Source organism: Poecilia formosa, unplaced genomic scaffold (assembly GCF_000485575.1).
Source record: "Poecilia formosa unplaced genomic scaffold, Poecilia_formosa-5.1.2 Scaffold233, whole genome shotgun sequence".
NCBI classification, from domain to species: Eukaryota; Metazoa; Chordata; class Actinopteri; order Cyprinodontiformes; family Poeciliidae; genus Poecilia; species Poecilia formosa.
The window spans coordinates 966,141-976,912 of record NW_006800172.1 but is presented as its reverse complement, the minus strand read 5'-3'; the positions used below and the strand labels follow the sequence as shown (position 1 = coordinate 976,912).

General features: G+C 41.0%; 1 protein-coding gene across 2 annotated transcripts; it reads right to left on the bottom strand.

Moving 5' to 3' along the window:
• Positions 1 to 32: 32 nt before the first annotated feature.
• pla2g7 (phospholipase A2, group VII (platelet-activating factor acetylhydrolase, plasma)) lies at positions 33 to 10,533 on the bottom strand. 2 transcript variants are annotated; one of them, XM_007568956.2, is made up of 11 exons: positions 10,181 to 10,533; positions 8,948 to 9,075; positions 7,911 to 8,061; positions 7,202 to 7,295; positions 7,056 to 7,124; positions 4,653 to 4,827; positions 3,160 to 3,273; positions 2,746 to 2,837; positions 1,997 to 2,167; positions 1,778 to 1,926; positions 33 to 591 (listed from the first exon to the last, which is right to left on the bottom strand). In XM_007568956.2, the coding sequence occupies exons 1-11, from the start codon at positions 10,242 to 10,244 to the stop codon at positions 491 to 493; spliced, it is 1,308 nt and encodes a 435-aa protein (XP_007569018.1). In that variant the 5' UTR covers positions 10,245 to 10,533; the 3' UTR covers positions 33 to 490. The 2 variants fall into 2 exon arrangements, with proteins under 2 accessions (XP_007569018.1, XP_007569019.1); XM_007568957.2 differs by having other exon boundaries at positions 8,948 to 9,070; positions 10,181 to 10,532.
• Positions 10,534 to 10,772: the final 239 nt, after the last annotated feature.

Here is a 10,772-nt window from a genome sequence, read left to right as displayed (position 1 = left end):
AAAACCAAAGAAAAAAAACACAACACTGATTATTTGATACAAGTTTATTTAAAACACGTAGATTATAGACAGTATGCGATTAAACATTGTACGTGCTATTCACCCATGAGGAATCGTACTGAGCTGCAGCACATAGGATCTTACTGTAGGCGTTAGTGTTAAAAAAATTAGGCCTTTTTATTTGGCTGAACTACTAATTAAAACCAGTTTGCTTAGGACAAAAATCTAAGTCGAGATCCAAACAAATTGCTTAAAATACTTGGTTTTTACTGAACAAATATGAACCTGGAAGCTAAAAAAAGATTTCACCAACAGTAAAAGGAAGTCCTTTGTACATCAAGGCCTCTTGATACAATCAGCGGTACACTTGGTGATTTGTCCTGCCTGCTTATGAGGTAGACTGGCTTTTCTCTCCGACGCATTCTCCTCATTCAGAGGAACCGGCTTTAGCTGGGAGAGATTCTGGAACACGAGACACCCATCAGGGTGTTCACATAGAAGACTGGAGCAGAATTACGTTGGTTCCTGGGATGAGGTTTTTGTCGTGTCCGTCAATCAAAGGGTCCCACTGATTGAAATCCTTCTCCAGATCTACAAAATATGAAAAACATCCAGATGAGTAAAGTTAAGTCGGCCTCATGAATGTCTCAAATTCATGAAAATAAAAAACTATTATGCTTCCTCAAACAGGTTTTGCCCCAAATCATTCTTAGATGATGAGATTTCAGTCTGATCAGTTCAACTTAGAGTAATCAAGGTGTTTTAGGGGTTCTTGTTACATCCAAATAATTTGCTGCTGGCCACACCCCCGACTCAACGTTTACACTTCCATGTGAAAATGGCTGCTTAACAGATGCACAACTTTACAACCGTCCATCTTTAACCCTGAATCGTATCCAGACGCAGAAGTAGTGAAGCCTCCTGCGCAAACAAGATTACTGCAAGTGATTTCTGGATGGTAAGTCAACAGCAGAACACTTGTATTTTCCAGCAGCCATTGTACAGCACATACAGTGGTAAAACCAGCTGACCAAATGTGCCGGGGCTCCACTTGGGTTGCTTGATGAGGCACATTGCCTGTGATTGTGACTAAACATTTGGGTGGTTTTTGAAACCAACTTTCCAGATAGCAGAAAACATGAATTTATTGCTAAAAAAAAATGTCTTGGTGTTTGTTTTCCTTTTTTTTTTCTTTTGTAGGACTTTTTTTTTTTGTAGGACTTTCAGTTAAGCAAAGGTTTGTCATGTTTTAATTTATGCTTCACTTGGCAAAGAGTTGTGTTATTTATTGAAACAAATTTTAAAAGAAAAAAAAGCTTTTGCTAGCTAGCTTGTATCAAGTCTCATGGATAAGTTTAAATTTACCAGCTGGCTCGTCTCTGTTGCCAACCCATACGAGGCAAGGCGACTAAGAAGAAATTGACTACAGGGTGAAGATTGTAAAGACCCATATCGTTACCTTCCTGAACTACTGTAATAGCATAAGTTTTAGTTTTTTCTTTTGGCCTATGTCACTTGGCACAAAATGACTTGGGCCATTATATTAAGAAGGTGACAATATGCAGTACAAGAAGCATGAAGCTGGTATCAAGAGCCACAATCAGATCCCAGAAATTTGAGTTACTGCTGCACAATTCCCCACCACCTCCTATATCTACAGTTTTTTCTGTCTTAAACTTCATTGAAGGTGGAAATAAAAAGTCTTAAATTTGACCCGCTGATGTTCTGGAGACATTGAACTGAGGCTTTTAGCTGGACCAGGTGGGGGTTTTCTTACGAAGATGGCGTTGCAGAAAGGCCAGAGTTGCTTTATTGGAGAGGTCTATGGCTAGCTCCGGGTCGATCTCCCCTTTCAGCTTCATCAGCTTCCCGATCCAGTTCCCGGTCAGGAAGGTGAAGTCTGGAAAGCTCTGGTGAACCGTGCCTCTGTTGGAATATGAGAGCATTAACAACCGGTTTATTATATCACTACGACTACTGTGGGTCCTCCCAGTACCTGATGGTGATCATTTTCCTGTCTATGACAGTACAGTCCAACTTCTTCATGCGGCTGATGTTTCCCGCCCACTGGAACTTCTCGGAGTTGATGAAGAAAATGGGCTGCTTGACCCGAGGAAAGATCTCGTCATCTAAAGGGACCATCCAGGCGTCCAGAGCTACGCCACACCTGATTGGAAGGCAGAGTTTTAAAGCTTGCGGCAATATTTTAACCACAAACTTCAGTGTTTTTATTGGACTTTCTGATGAACCAACACAGCAGAAGTGCACAAGACAAAAAGTGTATGCAGTATTCAACAAATCAGGAAAATTTGCTGTGCATCCCCAGTGAGTCAATACATTATAAAACCAGCTTTCCGTAACTAGAAACTGACATTTTTGCCCATTCTTTTGCATAATAGTTGCAGCTCAATCAGATTAAACAAAATTGTCAACAGTTTTTCAAATTTTACCGAATATTCCCAACTGGATTTAGGTTCAGACTTTAACCAGACCAATAACACATGGACATGCTTTAATCTAACATTATGCTCTGCATGTTTAGGATTGTCGTCTTGCTGTAAAGTGAACCATCACCCCAGTCTCCAACCTTTTGCAGCCTCTAGCATCTTTCCCAGCTTCAATGAACCTGCTGCAGAAGGTATGTAAGATGAAAAAATGAAGAGATGCTGCTGCTTCTAAAGAGTACGGTAATGTAAAATATTGTGTGACTTTCTGGAATGGGTGTGTCGTAAAGAGAGAACATACTTGAACTTAACCTCCTTGCACAGGGATTCAATAACGGTTGCGCCGCCAAAGGAATGTCCAATCACTGCTGTCCTGCACAGGTCCATGGAATTCTGGTGCCACAGAGACGAGAGGAAGTCATTTAAAATTTATTTTTTCCATTACATATGAATTCATGTGAGTAATAATGTTATAGCTGCTGCCTTTATTGTAGATCTGACACCAGAAGGTGGCTTATTTTGGAAGATATCCCACAAAATTACCAACTTTGCTAACTTTCTAAGCTAACACTATTATCAGAGCAGCAGCTAGCTAGGATGCCCCTTTAAATGAAGTTGCTTTAACATGCAGCTGCAAAAGATACAGCAAGATCCAATATTTCATCTGCTAGAATATACGCATCTCTTTCTGTTGCCATAGCTACATTAGCATTACCTCCAGCGTTGTGTAGTCGAACGGCGTCTGCAGGACGTTCTGCACCGCTACTCCAGAGTTCATCTGGGTGAGTTTATCCAGAGCCAGGATGCATTCGTCGGCTCGTTGCTTCACCTGGAAACGGGAACAAAATGGGATCGGATCAAATTAAATAAGTATCATAGAGCTTCATGCTCCTACTTTGTTGCATTATAACCGCACACCTCTCTCTGTGTTTCCCATCTTAAATAGTGTTAAAGTGTGAAGTGAGAGCAAAATGCTACATGGTTTTCAGAATTCTCAGGCAATAAAAATCCTTAAAGTGTTCATTTGTATTTAAACACTCCGATTCTAGTTGGTAGAACCACTATTTCTGCCAAATTTGTTTTTCTCCCAGAAACTCAAGTTTTTACCCTTTTGTCTTTTACAGGATGTCCTTAAAAAGTCTAAAATTAAGGCCTTAAAATGTCTGAAATTATTTTTTTAAAAGTATGTTGGCCTTTAAGATGTCAATCACAGGCAGGGGTGGGCATTTATTGTTTCGTTTATCTTAAGAATTCTGATTTATTCTTGTTGCTATAAATTCCAATTAATGCTTAAAATCGATCAAACATGCCCTTATTGTCACAGCTGATTGTTTTATTTCCTCCACTGTTTGACCAATGAATTTGAAAATACAGTTGCCGTGTTCAGCTTAGTGACACAAATCACACTTCTTCATGTGACTGGTGTCCTAAAGAGGCACATGACAAACGGGAATGTTTTTCAAGCTATATTTGTTTTTGTTGGGCTATAATTTCCCAACAAATGACTGACGCACAGTCATACATACAGACTTTATTACATCAAGTCAGACATAACAAATAGTTCATAGTCATTTTATCGTTATTACAATAGTAACGCAAAATATTGTGATAAAACTTGAAGACCATATCACCAGGATTATATAATTTATTTCCTTTTATGTCCTGTATTTATTTATTTATTTTTTCTCGTGCGACGTTTCTGTCAGGCCAAGATTTGAGTCACACTCATACATCTTTATTGATTCTTTGACTTGATGCAGTCAAGGCTACTGCTAACTAACTGCTAACATGCTTCCACTAGCTAACTAACTAGCTTTTTTTTTTTTTGGGGTGGGGGGGTCCATGGTGGATAAATTATGCAAATTTTTCACCAGTTGGTTGGATGACTTTCATACATTTCCGTGCAGAAATAGGTCTTAAATTCCAATGTTATTGTTGATGATGGTCTTAAAAAGTCTTAAATTTGAGTTTGTGAAACCTGTAGAAACCCTAATTTAAACAGAGCTAAAATTCAAAGGAAATGAATACTTCTGGAAATGCACATTTATGTTGGGTGGGCCGGTTACCTAGAAAAGAAAAGAGAGAGAGAGATAGAGAAAGGATGTGGTTATTTCACTGTAAAGCCTGCCTTCTGTGTCGAAAATTGAGAAGTGATGAAATCCATGAGTGGCCAGCCCTCTCTGCATGACTTGGCAGATCTCAACTGACCTGCTTGTTCCTCAGGGGGAACTCGCTCTCGCCGTGCTTCAGAGCTCTGTAGTACATCCACTCCCTCAGCAGGCCGTCTCGATCCGATGCCGATGGCGACATGGGCCGGCTCTCCTGTGTCAGCCCGGGTTCCGTCTTCTCGTGGAAGTAAAAGGTAGCCGAGGCCGACTCGTCTCTGCCCGGAGGGGAAAACGCAAAACAGACATTGAGGGGGGAGGAAAAAAAAGAAGCAGAAAATGAGACCGTTGAGGGTGTTTCTGAAAAAACGGACCTCGCTGTTAAACAGCAACATCAGAGGTTTCAATATGAACTGCTGTAACACAGACTGCTACAGGAGACGCTTCTTCCTAACAGCCATCAGCATCAACAACAACTCTTTGAAAAAACACTTGGATGATACGAGTTCCATTTAATTTCCCTCTGGGATTAATTAAATGTTTGGTTTTATTGTTTGTGTTAAATTTCTTAGTATGGCAAACAGTAACTATATTTAATTCTAACAAGTCTGAGAAAAGAGGGTTTTATGAAATGGTGACATTCAGCACAATCCTATAATTGTGCTGAATAATCAGAAGTTTATCTGCTTCTTAAGAAGCAGATATATAAACTTCCTTTATGGGACTAGAAAAACAGTTTTGGTTTCAGGTCCGTCTACTGAAACATCCTGTTTTGAGGTGAATTAAAAAGCAAATCTGTCTTGACATCTGCACATATCTACGCAAGGCTTGGCCCTCGTGTTCAGGCTCGTTCGTGAGCGTCATTCTCTCCTCCGTCTTGAGGGTTTCTGTCGCAATTGGAGGCGGAGCGAGGCGGCTGCTGGCTGAATCACCCGAGCCGCGCCGCAGATTTGTGACAAAGCGAGTCCGCTGACGACAGGCCCACGTGTTGGCTACGCGGCTCCTGCCTTCAACCCGGCCGCGGCCGGCCCGGCTCCCTCACAGAGCAGCCGAGGCCATTATGCTCTCCTCCATACGGTCCCCTTGTCTCTATACTGAAAAGAAAATGTGATGAGCTGGTCCGTACCATTGTCTGCGCACCCTTTCCACTCCGACTCCACGGACAAACAGCAGAGGAGGGCCGGCCCTCTCTGCTGCATTTGGCTGATGGTCAGACAGAATTTCTTCAAAATGACAAAATCTAGGTTTGTATTTCTGGGCTCCGTGTCATCAGGCACTCGTGATTGGTGATAGGCTTTGGTTTTACAGGGTAGCAACAAAAAAAATGTCAGTTAAAAATGGAAAAACGTGTGCTGTGACAAATGAATTGTCTCCTTTTAAAACCAGTTGAATATATCAAGAAAACTCAGTGAGTACAAAAGGTATGGTTGTGTTTGAGTCTTTATCAGTGAAGGATTTTTGCCATAGTTGCCTTTGCAGAATTATTTTTAATTTAGCCACATTTATGGGTTTTTGAACATGCAGATGCCTTTTTCCCATCAGAGGTAGAATTGCTTCTGATCAGGGTCCTATAGCAACGCTTCGATTGTAGTTTTCTGGCCGGTCACCCATCTTAAAACAGTCTGACCTTCCAATTCCCATTTATTTATTTTTCCCACAAAAAAGTCACTGATATAGTAACAAAGTTGCCACGTTGGCAACAGTGGGGTGACTATTTCATGTTTTTTATTTATAGATATTTTGTAAATGTATTAATTGGGTTTTACATTTATGTCTTGATTGATCAACTTTCATCAAGACAGGGCTTTGGCTCCCTTTGGAGGAGCCACTGCTAAAATAATATATTAATTACAGTATTACAATGCTAATGTTACCCATAGAATTTCTTACTTTAATATATAAAAAGTTATTCAAAAACAAAGAAGTACTAAATTTAGTAATCATTTTCATGTTGATACATGTTGATTAGTTGAAGTAACTTTAGTTTTGTATGTGTGTGTGTGTGTGTGTGTGTGTGTATGTATGTGTGTAAGGTTGTTTGTCCTGTGTCTGGGTGTTGGCCGGTGATGGTCCAAGTTGGACCCCGTCTGTCACCTAACGACCGCCGGATATGGGCGCCATATGCAGGTTTTACTGTAGATGCTAATAGAATTAGCACGCGTGTAAAGCTAACATTAGCCGGTTAACAAGACTTTCTGCTTGTTTGGCAGCTGTAGATTTCACACATGGGTGGCGCTTGTCTGGAATTTTTCACAACTGGAAATATTTCTAAACAGCCAAATTAGCTTTTTTCTTAAGAAAGCGAAAAGTGTAGCAGCCAGCTTGACTGGCAGTGCACAGCGACGTCAACTCGTGTTGATCTAACACCTTCCCCAGCAACTGAGTGAAACTGAGGCTTCTTCAAACCTTGGTTTAACTGACCCATATCAGCAGTCAGGTCAGTTCAGGTAGAGTTCACTTTGACTAAATTCATTAGCCAACTTTATGCTCGGCATGGTGAGTTTACCTGTGTTCCACTGACGCCACGATGAAGCCCTGAGAGGCCAGCTCTACACATATAGCTGAATACAAAGTCCTGGAACAAAACAGACAGATGTTCAGTTAACAGCAACTCCAGCCGTAAAGGGAAAAAAACCTACACACAGTGTGTACCTGAAAGCACCGAGGCCGTGGGAGAAGATAACCACGGGACACTTCTCACTGGATTTAAACGGAGCGTCCATGTAGGCGGGGATCTTATAGGAGCCTGGAATATTAAAACCGGACGACAGTGTGGAATTAAGAATCAGAATAGAAACAAACCCTCCTGGTTCTCTGTTAACGTCCCAATAATTCTGCTTGGTAAAACATCTGAAATTAGAGATCAAAGTAGAAGAAAGTTTATAGCTGAGCTAATCCCAACTGAAATGAAACTGAAGTGGCAAGTGTGAATTTTAACTCACTTCTGCTTTCAGATTCCCCTCTGATCAGCTGCCTCCTCACCACAAACGTTCAACCCTTAAGCTAGGCCTTTCTGAAACCCTGATGCTTCAGATTTCATTAGAAATTTGCTCCCCTATTTCTAATGAAACCTGAAAAACTGATGTGAGATCTGAACGTTGGTTTGTGAAATTGTAAGAGATGTTGTTACTAAGAGTTGCACTGTAATCTAAAAAGGGAGGTAATTACTTCTCCACATGGGAGCCAAACTGGTTTGTATTGTTTTTCTACTTGTAATAAGCAAAATTAGATTAACATTTGGATTTAATCTGGCCATTTTTGATAGTAAAATTAAGTCTGACAATTAAAAAAATAAAAACTAACAGTAAGAAAAGAAAGCATGATGCACATCTGGAGGATGTGTGTGTCTGCACATATTCACCAAAGAGGTATTCGAAAATCTTTTCGCTCCAAGTTCGGTTGATTTTCATGAAGTCGGCCAGGCCGTAAAAATACTCCATGTTCGGGACCCAGTCAGGCTTCTCGGCTTTCTCCGTCTCCTGGCAGGGATAGTACAACCGGAAGAAGCTGCCCTGTTAAAACACACACACACACACACACACACACCTCATTTTATATCAGCAGGACAACAAAAACAATTCAACTGGATCTGGAACTATTTAAAATATTTCCTCCTCAGAACTAAGTAGTTGTGTGTTTGCTGAAGTATGTGAGGGCAGGGCCGGTCCGGTGACGTTTGGGGCCCTGGGTGGAAATCCTCCAGGGCCTTCCAGCTGACATCATTCAGTACAGCTCCGGTAAAATTCCTTTTATTTCATCCATCTTCAAAAATGCTCACTTTATACATCTGAGTTATCCATTATCAGAGTTATTTTCAATAAATTAAGCTGACTTGTCAGATTAAGAGTTTCTTTTAAGAAACTGACCATTTTTAAGCAGGTATTAAACATTTTACTAAAGGGTATGTGTCTGTATTAAAAATGTTTTCTTTTTTTCCATTAGTCTGATGTAATATTCAAACTTTAAATGTCATGTTTTCATTAGCCAAGTGGAAAATCATTATAATTAACAGATCTGTGTAATTAATCTAAATAATGTTTCACTTTGTAATAAAGTTCCTGAAATAAACTAACTTTACAATAATATTCTAATTTATTAAATGGATTTGTACTAATTTATGCTTATTTTTGTCCTTTTGAGAGGACTGGATCATGCAGAAAAGTGAAAAATAAAGTTTTCTTTTTAAACTTTAACCTAATAAGCAACTAAGTATTCCACAGTCTGACCACTCTGAAATGGCTGCTTAGTTTGCATATGCCTTTGACTGGCACCGACTGTGTTGGAGGAATACCAGAGAACCATTTTTGCCTATTTAAATCCAACGCCCACTCAAACGCACAGACACACAGCTGGCCCTGTGTGTGCGGACATGGGGTGGGTTTTGTTGCCGTCTCTCACCTGTGCAGTGTGGTCCATCATGAAGTCTGTGCAGCCCACATGGTTGGGGCCCTTTGGAGGAGGGATCCCCAGATGATTACTGCAGGAGCTCCCCATGGCAAAGAAGCCTAGCTTGTGCCTCCACTGTTCTGATAAAAGACCACGATACAGATGTGGTTAGACGACACGCAAGACGAGACAAAAATCAAACTACCAATAAACTCTTTTAACTTCACTTCAAGCCAACAGCTTGGTGGTTAAAATTGGAGAAAATTATTGAAACTGGTTTTGGACCGGATAAAATTCAGGGCTTCCCCCCAGTGTATTATATGCCTGGCGGGCCACCAGGCTTTAATTGGTCCCTGCCAGGCTAAGCATTGTTTATTGGTTTTAGTTTGTTTTTAATGTTGCCGTGACTCATATTCAAGAATCTTTAAGGAGTTGCTGCAGAGTAACAGCAGAGTTTTTTAAGAACAACATGGCCAGTGGACGTATTAAAACTGCCATGCATCAATTCATACCCGCTGATGTACAAGTCCAACTACTGATGTACTTAAATTTACCATTCAACCATTCATTTGCATTAGTCAAATCATTGTTCTGTCTTTAGGTCACCAAATCAGGCTCTAGCCCAGGGCTCACATCCATGTAAATCTGGCCCTGGTTGCTGTGACCAAAGGCTCAGGACTGTTAGGCTAACGGCTCCATTTCAAGGCAGTAGAGACGGTATTCCGATGTAACATACTATTAATTGTTTTTATCCACCTCCTTCGCTTTTCGCCGCTACTCTTTTAAATCAATATCTGGTTAAAAAGCCATGAGAAACGTTGAAGTCGGGGGTATAATTTATTGATACACCATCATTTTAAATCATTTAAAATGTTTGTTCTGTCATTCCACATCAGAAAAATTAAGTGTTAAAGTGATTTTTTTTTTTTTTTAAAGTTCCGAATTAAATGACAGGGATGCTGACGGTCACCTCCTGCTGCGCTGTGAAAATAGTGACACTGCGACCAGGCAGTTTAAGTAAAGACTGACTGGTTCTGGAAACGAGGATTTTAAACATCACTAGCAGACTTTAGTGATGTTTAACCTTTTGTCTCAATGTTCATGGATTAGTCCCTTGACTTTGTTAGTAACATAGTAACTTCGCTGTCAGAAGCTGTTAACTATTTCGCAAAACCGTATGTCACAACATCAATGAAGTTGTTCAGTCGTGACACAAAGGTCGCGCTGTATTAAAGTAGTGCTTACCTGTCCTTGCCCAGTCGTAAATTCTCTTCACCGCTATCTGCACAAATCCTCCATTAAAAGACATCGACCTTTGTCGTTTAAAAAAACTGAGTTAACCCGCGCGCTAAGCGGCTGACACCAAAATCATGGATAGAACGCGACAAACAACAAGGCCTGAGGCAGCTCCGGAAATCTGGTTGTCCCCGGCTGTTGCCACATCAGCTGTGCTTCATTATTGTGCGGTCACAGGCATTTGTTAGCAACAGCGCACCTGTATGAGTCACTCGGCGGCAGCTAAACTTGTTTGAGTTTGACAGTCTGCTGCTGCGAGCAAAACTGGGAGCTACATGGGGGTGGGAGGGTTGAGGTTTTACACTGGCTCCGCATCATTTACAAGCCAGCGAGACTAGCGGGGTGGGGCTATGTTTCTGTTGACCATTTATATGTGCCTTTCAGGGTCGTTAGTGGACGCTGACTTCAACCATGTATATCATATTTACGTAAAACTAATAGGACTGTGTCACCCGGCAAACGCATTGCCTCCGTTCCTGGAGAGAAAGCTGTCTTGCGCCGCTCACGAGTACTTCCAGCCAGGTCACGCACCGGCTGATTG

What these genes read in the sequence shown, in the direction of transcription:
- pla2g7 (XM_007568956.2), bottom strand. Translation starts at nt 10,244, where the DNA reads ATGTCTTTTAATGGAGGATTTGTGCAGATAGCGGTGAAGAGAATTTAC. An exon ending in GATTTTCGAATACCTCTTTG is followed by an intron (nt 7,296 to 7,910) that starts GTGAATATGTGC and finishes TTAATATTCCAG; the next exon opens with GCTCCTATAAGATCCCCGCC. An exon ending in CACGGCCTCGGTGCTTTCAG is followed by an intron (nt 7,125 to 7,201) that starts GTACACACTGTG and finishes GTTTTGTTCCAG; the next exon opens with GACTTTGTATTCAGCTATAT.